Source organism: Argentina silus (genome assembly GCF_951799395.1).
Source record: "Argentina silus genome assembly, chromosome: 2".
Taxonomy (NCBI): Eukaryota; Metazoa; Chordata; class Actinopteri; order Argentiniformes; family Argentinidae; genus Argentina; species Argentina silus.
The window spans coordinates 34,222,511-34,240,376 of NC_139656.1; the positions used below are offsets into that span (position 1 = coordinate 34,222,511).

At 46.5% G+C, this 17,866-nt stretch overlaps 1 protein-coding gene across 5 annotated transcripts; it reads left to right on the top strand.

Moving 5' to 3' along the window:
- The first annotated feature begins 2,234 nt into the window (after positions 1 to 2,234).
- On the top strand, positions 2,235 to 17,218 carry LOC310821475 (uncharacterized protein). Of its 5 annotated transcripts, none has more exons than XM_083693533.1 (22): positions 2,235 to 2,433; positions 3,006 to 3,061; positions 3,236 to 3,366; positions 3,575 to 3,729; positions 3,974 to 4,153; positions 4,389 to 4,550; positions 5,126 to 5,281; positions 7,468 to 7,590; positions 7,700 to 7,846; positions 8,074 to 8,214; positions 8,351 to 8,518; positions 8,905 to 9,162; positions 9,612 to 9,770; positions 10,283 to 10,366; positions 10,657 to 10,744; positions 11,035 to 11,111; positions 12,057 to 12,318; positions 14,620 to 14,702; positions 14,879 to 15,104; positions 15,248 to 15,664; positions 15,788 to 15,891; positions 16,175 to 17,218. In XM_083693533.1, the coding sequence occupies exons 1-22, from the start codon at positions 2,317 to 2,319 to the stop codon at positions 16,199 to 16,201; spliced, it is 3,321 nt and encodes a 1,106-aa protein (XP_083549659.1). In that variant the 5' UTR covers positions 2,235 to 2,316; the 3' UTR covers positions 16,202 to 17,218. The 5 variants fall into 5 exon arrangements, with proteins under 5 accessions (XP_083549659.1, XP_083549662.1, XP_083549660.1 ...); XM_083693536.1 differs by having other exon boundaries at positions 12,057 to 12,213; XM_083693534.1 differs by having other exon boundaries at positions 7,703 to 7,846.
- The last annotated feature ends 648 nt before the right edge of the window (positions 17,219 to 17,866 follow it).

A 17,866-nucleotide genomic window follows, 5' to 3' on the forward strand; every position in this document is an offset into this window, starting at 1 on the left:
GTGTGTGTGTGTGTGCGTGTGCGTGTGCGTGTGCGTGGGTGTGTATGTGTGTGTGTGTGTGGGTGTGTGTTTTCTCACAATAAAGCGGAAATCTATTTTGGCAGTTTGCAAGGTGCTAGTCTTTTATAAGACTGTTAATGATTCCGGAACATTCAGAGAGTTTCCTCTGCCATCATTACGGTTTCCACAGACATTCCATATTCCATCTCGTTTATTGACAGAGATTTAATGACTGTACCAGTTCCTCTTTAAAAACCAGGGCAAGGTTTTTTTTGGAAGAGGCGAATGTGTTCTTCCTCCCTCGTCCGCGTGTCCTGTCCCCCGGCTGGAGGTACCAGCCAATAGGGAGCTGTACATCCCGCCTGTCCGTGGTCTGGTGATGATGGGAGCACCTACTAAAATACAATGACTTCACAGGTCAACACCAAGTACAAGTACAGTTTCATGGATTTGGAAATACCAACAAAGGCCCCTCCTAAAGACCTCTTCACCCCCACTACCCCCCTGTACTAACCCTAACCCTAACCCTAACCCTAACCCTAGAGACCTCTTCACCCCCACTACCCCCCTGTACTAACCCTAACCCTAGAGACCTCTTCACCCCCACTACCCCCCTGTACTAACCCTAACCCTAACCCCAACCCTAGAGACCTCTTCACCCCCACTACCCCCCCCTGTACTAACCCTAACCCTAACCCTAGAGACCTCTTCACCCCCACTACCCTCTTGTACAAGTTTCTCTCCTGTTAAAAAAAAAAATCTTCTTCTAGCATTGTGACTGCCTATGGCCCTAACCCTTAACCCTGGTCTGAGCATTGATTACTTTATCTTATGACTGTTGGATAGATGATTCACTTACTTAAACAAATGTATTTGTTGTAAGTCTCTTTGGATAAAGGCGTCTGCTAAATGCCATGAATGTAAATGTAATAAATGAAAGGTCAAAGTGAAAGGAAACACTACGAGGTTTGAGGTGCAACAGGCTAGAATACCTGGCAGACATCCTTCTGCCACTGATCATGTGTGAACACTTCCCGACTGTTGATAAAAGGTTTTAAACTGTTTTCTTTGGGCCGAAGGAATGAACAGTTGGCATTGGTGAAAGGAAAAAGAGAGAGAGAGGGAGAGAAAGAGAGGAGGAAAGGAGGAGAGGGGTATAAGGTCATGTTCTAATCTCCTATTTACATTTCTCATGGCTATACATGCTGAGACTCGACCTGGTGGCGTGGTTGTGGATGTGTGATAAGAACAACCTCACCAACATCACGGCGGATATGTGGAAGTTGCTAGAACCACGTTTTTAAACAGGAAGACAGATCCATGTGTGATTGACTGTTGTACAGATGGAGACAGGCTGTACGCTCTGTTCTTACCACAGCAGAGGAGCCAAGTATGACTTCATCTTAGATTAGGACATCTCTGCTGTGTTGATCATGTGATTCAGCTCTACGAGCCACACACAGAGAGCAGATCTGTTTACGCAAGAGTGACGTCATGAGATCTCTACACACAACGAGGCTCCTCTGATGGATCCAGAGGTCTCCTCATCCATGCTGGGGCTCTGAGCATGAGTTCGGTCTTGTGTAATCTCCATCCCAGACACTTCCGCCCCGAATACCCTGGGGACAAGGTTAGGTCTTGTGTAATCTCTGGGTTCCAAGATCAGGTGTAGTGATACCAGGGGAGGCTGGTGGAGGTCGAAATCGGAGGACGGGCTCTTTGTAATGCACGGTTTGACACCAGTCCTCATTCCATTCTATGCATTGCAAAGAGGCCGTCCTCCGATTTCTACCTCCACCAGCTGTCCTCCCCTGGGTGATACTGTCCACTCAAGTGGATTTGAACCTGACATTGTCTGTCAGGTGCTGGACAGCTATTCAGAGAATGTGCTTGTGTCAGTTTCACCCAGGGGGGGCTGTAGTTGTACAGTACACAGAATGCTCCAACTCAAAACATAGTACAATCCAAGGGAATATATTAGTACCATGCATTTAATTCATAATGTAGAAATGTTCTAGTTGAAATGGTCTGTTCCAATCCAGTTCCAGCTACTGTAACTTCCATTCTAGATAGATGGCGTTCGCGCCATCGTGTGGTACGTTGGAGAATTGTAAACCAGGGGCTCAGGTGCGGCTGCGTGAAGGAACTACAACTCCCATCATGCCACGGCGCGGCGGAGGGGGGCGTAGTCGCGAAGTGGTGCGATCCTGCACAGAGCAGTTCTGCAACGATGAAGTGAGCTGCGAATAGAGCAGCAGATTAAACGCATTTTATTAATTCATTTTTTTTTAAAAGTAGTTTTTTCAAATCAGAACGATGACTTCAGTGGGAGCGGAAGATTTAGACAGTGCCTTACTGTATCTGATCTACCAGCATTTAAAGGAGCACGGTTATCAGAAAGCAGCCAACGTGTTGAAAAAGCATGTCACTCAGGTATTTGTTTTGATACATTTTATCGGTCATTTTTTGGCGTAAATTCTCTCTGGTGTTTATTTTTTAGAGCATTCAGTGTGCAATTGCACAGGTATTACACCATGTTATAACATGTGCGACGACTATCCGAGGTTAAAGTCGCGTATTGTCATGTTACATACGATTTATTCCCATATGATCTAAAATATTTAAATTCGAACACAGCAACATGTTGGTTATTATGCTGAAGAGTTGTGCCGTCCGTTTCTATGTTGTCCTGTGTGTGTGTGAGGTTGTTATTTGGCCATGCCCCGAGTAGAACATTGTGTAACAGACGAACACATGGCATGGATGTTCTCTCTGTACCTTAGTCTGTAAAATGGTGGCTGTTCTCAAGACTACACGTTGTTTTCCCACATAAACACATGTGTTTTCAGGTGAATAAATGTATATGAAGCCATTATTCATGCATTCGGTGTTTTTGTGTCGCTTTTTGAAGACTTTGTCATTTTTCTTTATTTGAAGCTTTATTGAGTATCATATGCACAGTCACAGTCACACAGGAGCCTATTGTTGCTTTTGGTGACCCACAGGTTGAAACACCGTCAGACACCTCTTCCTTACATGATATCTACACCAGTTGGACTAAGTAAGTACAGCTTATATATATATATTACATATATATATTATATCTTCTACTAGGCCAACACTCAATGTACAACGAATGGATGTATGATTTGGATAGTATGAATATGAATGATTTATGACGTTTTTTGGGGGGCCACCATTAATGGTGTGTATAATAATGACACATTATTTCCAGGGTCTCAGAGATTGGTGAGAACCCCAAACAGGAGCCAGAGGTCGACTCCACCACCCTGAAGAAGACCATCAAGCCAGACCCGTGCAGTCCAAAGGACACCAAAGAAGAAGACTTAGATGAGAAACCAATTGGTAGGCTCCAACCCTGTCTGCCAGGATATTAAATATTAATATCCATTGTTAGGGATCAGCTTCTGTCCCAATATCCCCCAGCCCTGTTACAAGGCTATCGCGTTTGCATTCCTGGATCCTTTGCTAAACCTTTTTGTCAGCCATTTTGAATCAACTTCCCTCAGTGAGTCAACATTCACATTGTAACACTGATCTGTTGTTGTTTCAGACCCTCTACCTCTGAAAGCTGAGGCTGCCACCACCCCACCCCCCAGCAGTGACCCCCCCACCCCCTGCCAGGCCCCCGCTGCCGTGAAGGCCCAGAGCCCAGACAGCGAGAGCACAGACCCGTCTGAGGAGGAGGAGGAGGTCCTAAAGACAGAGGTGAGGAGAGAGGGGGAGGTCTGGGGAGAGCCTGGGAGGTCTGAGAAGAGAGGGGGAGGTTTGGGTCCTGAGGTTTCTATTGGTGCACTGTAGAGACTTGCTGAATGTGTTTACACATTGGGGGTTTGCCCCAAAAAAAGGTTGCTTCATCAAGCAAGACTTCCCAGGACTTAGTTATTAACATTTGTATTTAGCTTCATACCTGCTATCAAATGCTGATATGTAGATTCCTCTCCCACCACAGAAGACCTCCTCCACCCCTGAAGATGTGTCTGTCTCAGCTACCCCCATCAGTAATGGAACAGAGGAAGCCCCCGAACCAGAGGAGACCAGCAAGCCCACCCCCGTACTAGCTGCCACACCCTCCAAACCAGCTGACAGCTCAGACAGCGCATCAGAGAGCGAGGAGGAGCTTCTAACACAGGTGGGACTTGGGGGTGTTTTTAGTTTATAATGATATGGAGGGAGACATCGGAGGACGGGCTCATTGTAACTCATTAGCCCGTCCTCCGATGTCTACCTCCACCAGCCTCCCCTGATGCAGGCAGACATGTGTTGGAGGTGACCTGACCCCATACTCAACTTGGAAAACATTCAGAATTGTTCAACACAAAATGTATTCGACCCGTGAGTCTCCAAATGCTTCCTGCCTCTCTCAGAAACCAGCTGTCACCCCCAAGACCCCTGCAGCTGTCTCAAGCCTAGCCGCCCCTGTCCCCGTCCCTGCCCCGGCCACTGCCACCCCCGCCCCCGCCTCCAAACCTGCACCCAGCTCTGACGACAGCGAATCAGACAGCGAGGATAAGACTCCTCCCACACCGGTAGGGTTTTCAGGTTTTCAGCGATGTGGCAAAACGCAGATTTAGGAAATCGTCTTGAAGCAAGAACTTGAATGAAGCCCACTATGGTGATGTAAGAGGGAGAGTTAGGAGACATGCTGATCAGGCCAACCGTTTGGAACTGTTTTCACAACATCCTGTGATGGTGAGTGATCAAGTTAGTTCTTGTCACACCTATCAGACCAGTTACGATGTTGATGCGTTGTGTTCTGCTTCAGACTGGGTGACAGATCAAATAGGTAAAACACTAGAAGAGCTGATGTAAAACTAATTTCTGGGCTCAGACCACACGGCTGGACCCAGAGCATGTTTTAGGGGTGGCAGGTAGCCTAGAGGTTAGAGGGGCCGGCCAGTAATCGGCAGATCTACCACTGCCCTTGAGCAAGGCACTTCACCCCTAACTGCTCCAGGGGCGCCAAAGATGGCTGACCCTGTACCTGTTATTCCTGGGGGTGTGCACGTGTGTTGTCTCGGGTGATTGATTGATGATTAATTGATTGATTGGCAAATAAAACATGGTTTGTTTGGTTTATTTTGTGTCTGTGTTTATGTTTCAGGCTAAAGCCATACAATCCACAACAACCCCCAGTAAACCTGCCCCCACCAGTAAGACTACAGCCAGTAAACCTGCCCCCACCAGTAAGACTACAGCCAGTAAGGCGGAGAGTTCAGACAGCGCCAGCTCGGACAGTGAGGAGGAGGCACCTGTACAGGTACATCACACCTGTGTTTACATCAGCGGTTGGTTGAGGTAGAAATCGGAGGAAGGCCTCGTTGTTATGCATGAATTGATACCATGCCTCATTCTCTTCCCTAAAGTCCGAAATCAGATCAGAATTTTAATCCAAATCCAGCAAGAATAATAAAAAATAAAAAAAAGTCTCAAACTACAGCAAGTCTATTAGAACACTTTTGCTTGGTGACAGGTACAGAAACTAGGACTTAAAACACTGTTTCCTAGTAACAAACATTCCTCCGCCATTTTCTCTCTCAAACCAGGAAGTAAAGGGGGCAGGGCCTATACATCCTATACATAGGCCCAGGTACCTGGTCGTTCTATGGCCCAGTGGGACCCTGGACTGCTGGGGTACATGTGTATACACACCACTACATCCTCATGCAGACTACACTGTAGGACACATGCCTGTCTCCCTGCACTTACTACAGAACCTGCACACTGTTCACCCACGTACCACAGAACCTGCACACTGTTCACCCACGTACCACAGAACCTGCACACTGTTCACCCACGTACCACAGAACCTGCACACTGTTCACCCACGTACCACAGAACCTGCACACTGTTCACCCACGTACCTGAACCGGCACTAAAGTACACTTTCACTTCAATCATGTAGAACCATACAATACCCCAATGTCTCTAACTTCTAACCCTGTATACATGTAGAACCATACAATACCCCAATGTCTCTAACTTCTAACCCTGTATACATGTAGATCAGTTATTCATCCACTGCTTGGGGTTCTAACCCTGTATACATGTACATCAGTTATTCATCCACTGCTTGGGGTTCTAACCCTGTATACATGTAGATCAGTTATTCATCCACTGCTTGGGGTTCTAACCCTGTATACATGTACATCAGTTATTCATCCACTGCTTGGGGTTCTTGTACTTCGTTACTTGTTTGCTCTTGTTCTTTGTTGTTGGTGGCAGCAACATTGTAATCCCCCCCCGGGAATAAAGTACCGATCTATCTGTCAACATGTCACATTACCGGTGATTAGACAGGACAGGATCATTACCGGTGATTAGACAGGACAGGATCATTACCGGTGATTAGACAGGACAGGATCATGGATTGGAGAGAAATATAAAACAACACAACAAGTAATTAGAACAGTTTAGTCCCTGTCATGTCATGAGTGTCTGGGTGCTGTTGTCCAACTAGGCCTAGATTCACCCTAACTGCCTACAGTTTGGTGATTATAGATCTACAAACATTGTGGTGGTAAATCCCTATCGCTTCTGTATTCCATTACACTACTTGTTTTTATTATAATGCCTTGCATGGAATAGCCTGCTCTGCCTTCACTAAAGCAATGCCTGGGTAGGTTCCTGTGTAGCCAAAGAAATAATTCTCAAAACATGCTTTGGGACTGTAATGTAAGCAAAAACAACATTAACCATGTTAATTTGATGTGTGTGAAACAGGCCACATTTAAACAATTCAGCAGTTGCTCCATGTGCACGCTGACTCTCTCTCCAAGTGAAACATGCGCCCTTGATACCTGCTACTAAGTTGATGCAGGATCGCAGGGGTTCTTCCCAGTCTGGTGGCTCGGTGTCAAGCAAACTGCTGCTTCAAAACGCTCCTGAAACGATGTAGAATTGCATGGAAAGTGGAGAACAGAAGACCGGGGGGGAGGACTCCCAGACCCTCCGCCCAAATTATGATGATTATGATGATAATGATTATTTTTGGCTCACTAGATCTGCCGTACTCCAGCTTTAGCTGAAATGACGCCACTGGTGGACTTTCACTGACCCAGTTGAGCTGTTCTGGTGAATGGACATTAAACAGTATAGACACACATACAGACAGACGGACAGACATATCTGGTGTCCAGCCACTGTGATAATGTGTGTGAACTATTGGCAACGATGTTGTTCTGTCTATCCAGCTTCCCGCCCAGCCTCCCCCCCCTCCAGACAGTGCATGTTTGGCAGACAGCATGGTGGTATCTCTGCTGGGTCTTTGTCCTGGGGCAGTGATCCGTGCTGGGCAGAACTCTGTTTGGACAGGTCCAATCCCTGGGGCTCTAGTCTGGGCCGGTTGGGCCTGCAGAGGGTCCCATACCAGCTCTCTGGGTGACCCCTGGGACAAGGGGAAGTCACTAAGACTTTAATGTCTACATGTCATTTGTTTTTTTTCAGAAAGCTGCGGCAACACCCAAAGCCAAGCCTGTAGTCCCGCCCACCGCCGCCCCAGCCAAACCAGCTGACAGCTCCGACAGCGAATCAGAGAGCGAGGAGGAGACTCCGCCTCCGTCAACCAAGGTGAGTAGACCTGTTGCCAGGAATCAAGATGGCGGCCGCAACAGAACAGTGGCGTAGGTGCATGTAATGAATATGGATATAACCATCTCTGTACCCTTGCCCTCGCCAGAAGGCGCCCCCCAAGACCAAGCCTACGGTAGCAGATGCCCCAGTCAAGACCAGCAAGCCCGCCCCTGTACCAACCGTCACGCCCTCCAAACCAGCAGACAGCTCAGACAGCGAATCAGAGAGCGAGGAGGAGCTTCCTCTGACACAGGTGAACCAATCAGCAACTGTTGTTTCCAGTGGTTCCGTTGGTCTCAATGTAAAACCATAACACCACGGTGGCTCTCTGAATACTCTTGCTCTATCTGAGTGTTTTTAGGAACACAATCGTGTTATGATGACGTCTCCACAATTTTTCCACTCTATGAACGAGAAATATTTGACCACAGAAAACCACCGTCTTGTTTAGTGACACCGGTCTGCGTGTTTGTGTTTCAGGCGGCTAGTAAACCTACAGCAGCCAGCAAGACCACAACTCCCAGTAAACCTAGAACCCGCAGTAAGGTTGCAGCCAGTAAGGCAGAGAGTTCAGACAGTGACAGTGACGACTCGGACAGTGAGGAGAAGACACCTGTAAAGGTACTTCACAGCTGGCATGACACACACACACACACACACACACACACACACACTCTCACTCTCTCCCCCCTGTCACTCAGACAAATAGAGCACAAAGCTTTAATCCACAGGGGATTCATGTTATTCTCTGTTTCAGAAATCAGCAGCGACGCCCAAAGCTGCTCCAGGGAAGCCAGCCAAGACCCCTGTGTCAGCCACCGCCAAGCCCAGCGCGGCCCCCCCCAGCCAGGCTAAAGCCGCCCCCACCAAGCCTCTGAGCTCTGACAGTGACAGTTCAGACAGTGAGGACGAGGCACCTGCAAAGGTCTGTTTCAGATACCAGGAAAACTGGAGTGATTAGATAGATAGATACTATAATAGATAGATACTGTAGACAGATAGATAGACAGATAGATAGATACTATAGATAGATAGATATATACTATAGATAGATAGATATATACTATACATACAATAGATAGATAGATAGATACTATAATAGATTGATAGATAGATAGATAGATAGATACTATGATAGATGGATACTATAGATAGATACTATAGATCAATTTAAAGATAGATAGATACTGTAGATTGATAGATGGACATGTACGTACACAGACAGACAGACAGACACATTCATCAAAAACAGCAGTGAAATAATCTGTCCATAATGTGATTACATTGACAAATCATTATTTTACCTTTCAGAAAGCTGTACCTACACCCAAACAGAAGGGCACCCCAGCCCCAGTCAAAGCCACGCCCACAGTTAAAGCCACACCCAAGACTCCAGCGCCCGCCCAGGAGGACAGCGACTCCTCAGACTCTGAGGATGAGGCCCCCGCCAAGAAGACCCCTGCCACACCCAGCCTGGGCAAAGCCGTACCCAAGGCCCCTGCTTCAGCTAAGAAGGCCCCTAGCTCAGACAGTGACTCGTCAGAGAGTGAGGAGGAGGAGCCAGCGAAGGTTAGTCACACATGTTGCCTAGATTCAAAATTCTTTATTTGTCACGTGCATACAACTATACAGTGAAATGCAAAAGTGACAGGGCCACAGAGTAGTGCAACAATAAGTTTTAAAATAAAATAGAAAACACATAAAAGCTAAAAAAACGCACATCCTCTGCGGAGCTCTCGCAACGGCATCGGCGGCGCCATTTTGGCCTGGTTCCACACGTTGCCTCAGTATAGTTGGTTCCAGATGTGGCCTTGCTGCCATGCTGTGTTCTGATTGGCTGAACTGGCTGTAGTGTCATATTGAGACAATGTGTATGGCTTTAATATTCCTCTGTTGAAACATCCTCTCATGTCTGAGTTTGTAACTAACTATTCTCTCATGTCTGAGTTTGTAACTAACTATTCTCTCATGTCTGAGTTTGTAACTAACTATTCTCTGTGCTGCTGTTGTTGAGCTAGAAGGCCCCTCTGACTGCCAAGAAAGGGGCTCAGAAAACAGAGAAGGCCCCTGCTGCTGCCCCTGCCCCTGCTGCTGCCTCAGTAGCCAAACCTAAGAAGAAGAAGAAGAAGAAGAAGGACGAGGAGGAGACAGAGATCGAGGATGTAGAGACACCAACGGTCAGTCAATGAAACAGATACAGTCCAATCCAGACAGAGTGAAATGAAGCCCTGACAGACTAGTTCAGATTGACGCAGCAGAACCCTGTCAGATTCTAGACTAGTTCAGACTGAAGCAGAATCCTGACAGGTTCTAGACTAGTTCAGACTGAAGCAGCAGAACCCTGTCAGATTCTAGACTAGTTCAGACTGAAGCAGCAGAACCCTGACAAGTTCTAGACTAGTTCAGACTGAAGCAGCAGAACCCTGACAAGTTCTAGACTAGTTCAGACTGAAGCAGCAGAACCCTGACAGGTTCTAGACTAGTTCAGACTGAAGCAGCAGAACCCTGACAAGTTCTAGACTAGTTCAGACTGAAGCAGCAGAACCCTGACAAGTTCTAGACTAGTTCAGACTGAAGCAGCAGAACCCTGACAGGTTCTAGACTAGTTCAGACTGAAGCAGTCCTGACAGGTTCTAGACTAGTTCAGCGGAAGCTCATGAATCTGTCTTGTCCGTCCACATCTCCGAAGGTTGCCATAGAGACACCTGTGGCAGAGACACCTGTCACTCAGGCCACGCCTTCCTTAGATGAGGAAGAGGCCAGTCCAATAGAGGTGTGTATGGGAAATGTAGGAATATTGGTCCGGTTTCACAGACCTAGATCAAGCCTAATCCCTAGATTTAAAAACACTTTTGATGAAGAAGTTTGTAGTTCATGACTTGGCTTAATCTGTGTCTGGTAAACCAGCTGCTTCTAGACTAGACTGCTTATAGTTCGCTGTTTCACTCCTAATTGGTTCTGTAGTCTAGTGGAACCAGATTGCTCCTAGTGGTTTCCAGAGTGACATCACTTCCTGCCCCTAGTGGGTCCCATATTGACATGTTCACTTCCTGCTCCTCACAGAATGTTGAAGCTGCTCCAGTCGCCACGGTGACATCTGAGGCCCCGCCCAGCGAGGGTCCAACAGTTGTTGAAGCCCCTCCCCTTGACGGTACGACACACCACACTCAAGAGTTCCAAGAACATTCGCATCACAATGAGGATGCATGGGACGGAATCAGTTTGTTTATTACCATTCCTCATTCCGTGTTTGATACCATTCCTCATTCCGTGTTTGATACCATTCCTCATTCCATTCCATGCATTACAATGAGCCCGTTGTCTGATTTCTGCCTCCATCAGCCTCCCCTGTGTAGCACATTTAGTACATTGCTTGCCGGTCAAGGTACTTCACAACAGGCGCAGAGAAATATAACCCCTTTACCTATTCTCTCTAACTAGCTCCTGACGTGCCCACCCCTCCTGCCTCTGCTCCAGAGAGTCCCATGGAGGAGGCGGAGGAGGAGGAGGAATCTCAGGTGGGTACCATCGCTAAACACAGGACAACTCTTGTACAATCTCTGGACACACAGTTATAGGTGTTTACATAATTCTCCACAGGCATGACATCATTGTGTTATTGGTAATTCAGGATTATCGGGGCGCTTAGTGGCATAGCACAAGGTTCCTGGTTCGATTCCGACCCTCGACATATCTTGCTTGTCATCCCTCCTCTCTCTCTCACCCGTCCTTCCTGTCAACCTCTACTGTCTCTATCCCAATAAAAAGCAGAAATGCCCTAAAAAAATCAGGATTATCACAGGTTCTTTTCAAAACACTGGATTACTTTGCTGTTTCAGTGTAAAAGGTTGACAGAGAAGGAATAAGAAAAACACACATGATGACACAGTTAATAAATATGTTGACGTTGAACAACTGCTCTGAGGTACATTTACATTTCTGGCATTTAGCAGACGCCTTTATCCAAAGCGACTTACAACAAATACATTTGTTTAAGTAAGTGAATCATCTATCCAACAGTCATCATAAGACAAAGTAATCAATGCTCACACCAGGGGCCATTGGCAGTCGTAATGCCAGAAAGCATATATATATATATATTTAAATTATTTATTAACAGGAGAGAACTTGTACAGGGGGGTGAAGAGGTCTCAAGGGTTGGGGTTAGGGTTAGTACAGGGAGGGTAGTGGGGGTGAAGAGGTCTCAAGGGTTGGGGTTAGGGTTAGTACAGGGGGGTAGTGGGGGTGAAGAGGTCTTAGGAAGGACTGTTAAGATGTAGCCTGAAGAGATGGGTTTTCAATCTACGGCGGGAGATCGGTAGTGACCTCTGCAGTCCTGACAGTGGAGGGAAGCTCATTATTATTATTATATAATAGAGGTATTATATAATACATGAATTCCTGGTGCATTGACGTGTCCTGACGGTCCATGTGTCTCCGCTCTGCTCTCTCCCACCCTGCAGACTGACCCCGCCGCGGCGACAGAGCCAAAGGTCGCTGAGCCCAAGGCCGCGGAGCCAAAGGTCGAGGACCAGACAGTCACCTCTACTACGCCAGAGGAGAGGAGTGACGCCCCCACCCTGGACCCCCCCATCGAGGCCCCCGCCGTCCCCGCTACGGGTAAGACCCTCACCTCCGCCTCACCTGGTCCTGGTCCTGAAGGACGACACCTGGACCCCAGAAGTGAGCTCAGCCTGGACCAGATGATAGCAGAGGCTAGAAGAGGTACACACCATGTAGGAACTACTGATCCCCAGGAGGGGGGGTTAATACAGCAACACACTACTGATCCCCAGGAGGGGGGGTTAATACAGCAACACACTACTGATCCCCAGGAGGGGGGGTTAATACAGCAACACACTACTGATCCCCAGGAGGGGGGGTTAATACAGCAACACACTACTGATCCCCAGGGGGATCAAATAGGCCCACTATTGTCAAAGTGGGGTATGTGTACCCCGGGGGTACGTGGATCGATCTAGGGGGTACGCGAAATAAATCTGTGATTTACCTTCCCAAACAGTCGATAGCCGACTGCAGTCTCAGTACCAAAAATAAATGCATGCACCCGATCCAACAGAATAATATGATCACCATGTCTAATATGGTAGGGATAATGTTCATAGAATATCAATTAGGCTACAAAATAACCGACAGGGGGTTCATGACTGTTAAAGGTTTGGGAACCACTGAAATAGACCATCTTACAAAAAGGCTGTTTGACAAATTGTCAGCGTGTCTATTCTGTTTGTACCTCGATCTGATAAGAACCTCCATTTAAACTGAGTAGACATCAAGTGTGGGTGAGCAGGTGACACCGTCACACCTGGACACACTCAACACAATGACAGTTGACCTGGACATGCAGACTGTAGGACATGAGGTTGATGGGTTAAGTACTATGGATGTGGTTTGGTACATGAACATACACTCACTGAGCACTTTATTAGGAACACCTGTACACCTCCTCATGGTGGAGGTGGTGTAATGTTGTGGGGAATGTTTTCTTGGCACACTTTGGGCGCCCCCGCCCAATCATCGTTTGAATGCCACAGCCTATTTGAGTATTGTTGCTGACCATGTCCATCCCTTCATGGCAACAATTGACCCATCTTCTAATGGCTCCTTCCAGCATGATAATGCACCATGTCACAAAGCAAAAGTCGTCTCAAACTGGTTTCATGAACATGACAATGAGATCAGTGTTCTTCAGTGGCCTTCCCAGTCACCGGATCTGAATCCAATAGAACACCTTTGGGATGTGGTAGAACGGGAGGTTCACAGCTTGAAAGTGCACCTGAAAAATGTGCAGGAATTGCGTGATGCAATCATGTCATCATGAACCACAATCTCAAACGAATGTTTCCAACATCTTGTGGAATCAATGCCACGAAGAATTGAGACTGTTTTGAGAGCAAAGGCAGGCCCTACCCAGTATTGGTATAGTTTTCCTAATAAAGTGCTCGATGAGTATTTAGGCCTAGATAAATACACACCATTCACATAAACCTGATCAGGTCTATAAACCTGATCAGGTCTATAAAGTTTGATCAGCTCTATGAAGCTTGTCAGGTCTATAAAGTTTGATCAGCTCTATGAAGCTTGTCAGGTCTATAAACCTGATCAGGTCTATAAAGTTTGATCAGCTCTATGAAGCTTGTCAGGTCTATAAAGTTTGATCAGCTCTATGAAGCTTGTCAGGTCTATAAAGTTTGATCAGCTCTATGAAGCTTGTCAGGTCTATAAACCTTGATCAGCTCTATGAAGCTTGCCAGGTCTATAAAGTTTGATCAGCTCTATGAAGCTTGTCAGGTCTATAAAGTTTGATCAGGTCTATAAAGTTTGATCAGCTCTATGAAGCTTGTCAGGTCTATAAACCTGATCAGGTCTATAAAGTTTGATCAGCTCTATGAAGCTTGTCAGGTCTATAAAGGGAAATGCTGAGTTTCTGTGACAAAGGCGTCTTAATAGCTACAATGGTTGGTAGACCCTCTGTCTTAATAGCTACAATGGTTGGTAGACCCTCTGTCTTAATAGCTACAATGGTTGGTAGACCCTCTGTCTTAATAGCTACAATGGTTGGTAGACCCTCTGTCTTAATAGCTACAATGGTTGGTAGACCCTCTGTCTTAATAGCTACAATGGTTGGTAGACCCTCTGTCTTAATAGCTTAATAGCTACAATGGTTGGTAGACCCTCTGTCCGTGGACTGAGTGGTACACAGCAAAGGGAAGACGGGCTGTGTTCCAACATTCTTGCTCTTGCTCTCTGTCCAGAGCATATCCATACTTAGTATACAAGTACAGAGCGCAAAAACGCATTTTGGAACACAGCCAGGTAGCAGACAGAGACTGGTCCACACACAGACAGGACAGCAGACACCTTCTCATAAAGTTTGAGATGAAATGAGGCAAAGACACATACTGTTGGAACAGCTCAGAGGGTGAGAACAATCGGCATACAAAAACAAAACAGGACTACAATTCCCAGCCTGTCCGTTGAAATGTCCTGTATGTATGTTTCTAGCTGCTGAGACTGCAACTGCTGGAGAGAAGGAGGAGGAGGAGGTTGAACCTGCGACCCCTAAACTAGCCTCTGAGGATGCAGAGGTAAGTTGAAGAATGAAATGTGTTCTTCTCTTTGATGTTATCACATGTCTGCCTAAACCAATAAGACCACCTGTGTGCAGCAGCTGGTGACCGTCATGGATGTCCTGTGATGTAAACAAATGCACAGAGTGAATGCCTCAAAAACTCCGTCCCTCTTCTTCACGTAATCTGAACAGGTGTCCGGTGATGTCGTCCCTGAGCCGCCCACAAGAGGGAAGAGGAAGAGGAGCAAAGAGGAAACGGAAACGGACACGACCACCGCCAGTCCCAAGAAGGTGAAGAAAGACAAGAAGAAGAAAAACAAGAAGAAGGTGGCAGAGGAGAACGGGCAGTCCCCTGTAGCACCAGCGGGTGGCGATGACGAGGCCGACCTTGACGCAACGGAAATGGAGACTCCAGCAGGTACACACACACACACACACTTTAGATATGGCTAGTGGATTAAAATACAGTGGAATCGTTATCACTACACAGATTATGAGTCATCACTTCTGTAACCGTCGGACTGTAAAATGATGTCATTGTTGCCTCCCCTCCATGTTCAGAGTCCGACTCCACCACCCTGGTCCTGTCAGCCAAGGCCCTCAGGAACAGGAGGAACAAGAAGAAGAGAGCAAAGGAGAGGATAGAGGACAAAGAAGAGACTGAGGTCACCACTAAAAAGAAGAAGAAGAAGACCAAACAGGCGGTGACCCCCGCGGTGACCCCGGCGGCAAGCCCGGTGGCAGAGAAGACCCGCTCCAAGAGACCCCTCCCCACCCAGGAAGAGACTGAGACACCAACAAAGAAGAAGAAGAAGAAGAACTCTGAGAAAGAGAAGGAAGCAAATGAAAACATAACTCCAGTCCCTGAGGCGAAGACCAGCGAGAAAAAGAAGAAGAAGAAGAAGACTGAGACTGAGGTCGCTGTGGAAGAGGAACCTGTCGTGGAGGCTACACCAGAGCAACCAGCGAAGAAGAAGAGTAAGTGCAGTACCAGATTTATGTTCAAACTGTGAATACCGACGTAGCCTGCTGCACCTAACAAGCATGGTCAGTCAGTGTGCTTAGCTGTCTGTTTTACCAATGTGATTTTGACTTTTACAGAGAAAAACAAACTGAAGGAGAAAAAAGAGAAAGTGATACAGAAGACACCGGTCAAGGTCTCAGTGGTGAAAGCTGCTGCTGTGGAGGACACCCCAGGGAAGAAGGTAGGACCTTCTGGGGGGGGGGGGGGCTCAACATATACTACAGCTTTACCTTTATTGTCCCACATGGGGAAATTCACGCACACAGAAATCCAAAAACACCATTGAGCCGAGCACACACACAACTGGCATAGCTTAACAGTGTCGCAGCTGGAAAATGCACTTTACATAAAGCCTTGACTTCACGTCTCTCTCTGGTGAACAGGTTCACAGCTACAAGAAGACATGGATAGGATGCAATTTATGTTTTTTATGTTAAGACTAAACTAACATTTACGTTTTCCAGAAAAAGAAAACTCCAAAAAAGAAATGAAGGTCTTCACCAGTGAAGGGAGCGCAGCTGACAGCTAAATGATCCATGGACCATCTCACCTGGACCATCTCACCCGGACCATCTCACCATCTCACCTGGACCATCTCACCATCTCACCTGGACCATCTCACCACCATCTCAACCACCCTGGTGCCTGAAGATTCCTCCCACAGAGGGGAACCTCACGTTAGGTCTTCTACAGATGGTTCTGTGACCTTGTTTCTAGGAACATCCGTATTTTGTTACCTAGTTTTATGACATTTTTAACCTTGTTAATGTGATGTAATCTTGCTAAGCCAGGCATATAGAAAGGCAGTTTTATATCTCTTTCATGAACTTCAAATGATATTGTTGTTTTCCCAATCCATGTTCAGTCCGATTGCTGATATGTCTTAAAACTATGATAGAGCAGTAAGTCCTCCTGTCATCAGAGATGTCTCTCTGATTCTACATGCCTGGTTTAGCTGTCTGACTGACACTGTAGGTTTAGTACTCTTGCATGTTGTGGGGTTTTCTGTTGGTTTCTCTTAAGCTGTGAACTTTATTTTCCGTTAGAAAGGGATCAGTGGACGCTGGGTGAGGTAGAAATCGGAGGACGGGCTCATTGTAATACATGGAATGGAATGAGAAATGGTATCAAAGTTGATACCGTTCCTCATTTATTTCCATGTGTTATAATGAGCCCGTCCTCCGATTTCTACCTCCTCCAGCCTCCCCCTGAAAGGGATACATAAGACTCGTGGGGCATACTGGTCGCATTCGTCACTCCTTGTCCCAAATATACTCCTATCTATGCACCTCACAAGTCCTCTGGCTGAGCCTCGAAACCTGTTACACACCCTACACACGTGAAGAGGATACAAGTTTATCTGACTTTTCAGGGTTATTTGCTGAGTTTCATGTTTACAAAACCAGTATTTCTGTCACACATTCTCCTGAAAGTAATGTGAACATTTATCATGTTCGTCATTTATTATTGTTCATGATGATCTTCCATTAAAAGCCGTTTCATCTCTTGATCTGGGCTCTTGTGTCTGGTGCAGTGCATGATGCTGTGGATGTGGATGTCTGTTAGGGTTGGATGAATCTCCTCCTTATAGCTAGGCGAAATGTTAGGCACATACGTATGACTTCTGATACCTGTGTGCGTGTGTATGCGTGTGGGTATGTGTGTGTATGTGGGAGTGTGTGTCAACCAGAGTGAAAGCTGGCAGGCGGATAAGCCTGATCAAACTTGTGACAGCTACCGGTCTGTGTGTTATCTCTAATGTTGGTTACCCTGGTTACATCAATAAGGACTGATCAATAGAATTAATTCCAGCCTCTGTGAGTTTGACATTAGTGGGAAACACTTTACAATCAGCACCTCTATCTGTCTCTGCCTGTACTGCACTGTGAATGGAATATGACAGTAGATTTATTATAAATGTCTTTCGTGTATGTATGAACTAAAAGGTGTTTGGGTCAGTATGCATTCACACACGTGGTGTCACATCAGTACAGAATAACAGAATACCCCCCATCTCATGTTACAACTGAGTAGGGCCCTCTACTGATTACTTCAGGGTACTACAAGTTATAGAGATATACTAGTATTACTAGAATTGCTATAGCATGCATTAATGTGTCTTTGTTTTTAGTTGTTTTTGGGGTCTAGAGTATCTA

Coding starts and splice junctions, on each gene's coding strand:
- LOC310821475 (XM_083693533.1), top strand. CDS start 2,317: ATGACTTCAGTGGGAGCGGAAGATTTAGACAGTGCCTTACTGTATCTG. Junction 2,434..3,005: donor TGAAAAAGCATGTCACTCAG/GTATTTGTTTTG, acceptor GGTGACCCACAG/GTTGAAACACCGTCAGACAC. Junction 4,154..4,388: donor AGGAGGAGCTTCTAACACAG/GTGGGACTTGGG, acceptor TGCCTCTCTCAG/AAACCAGCTGTCACCCCCAA.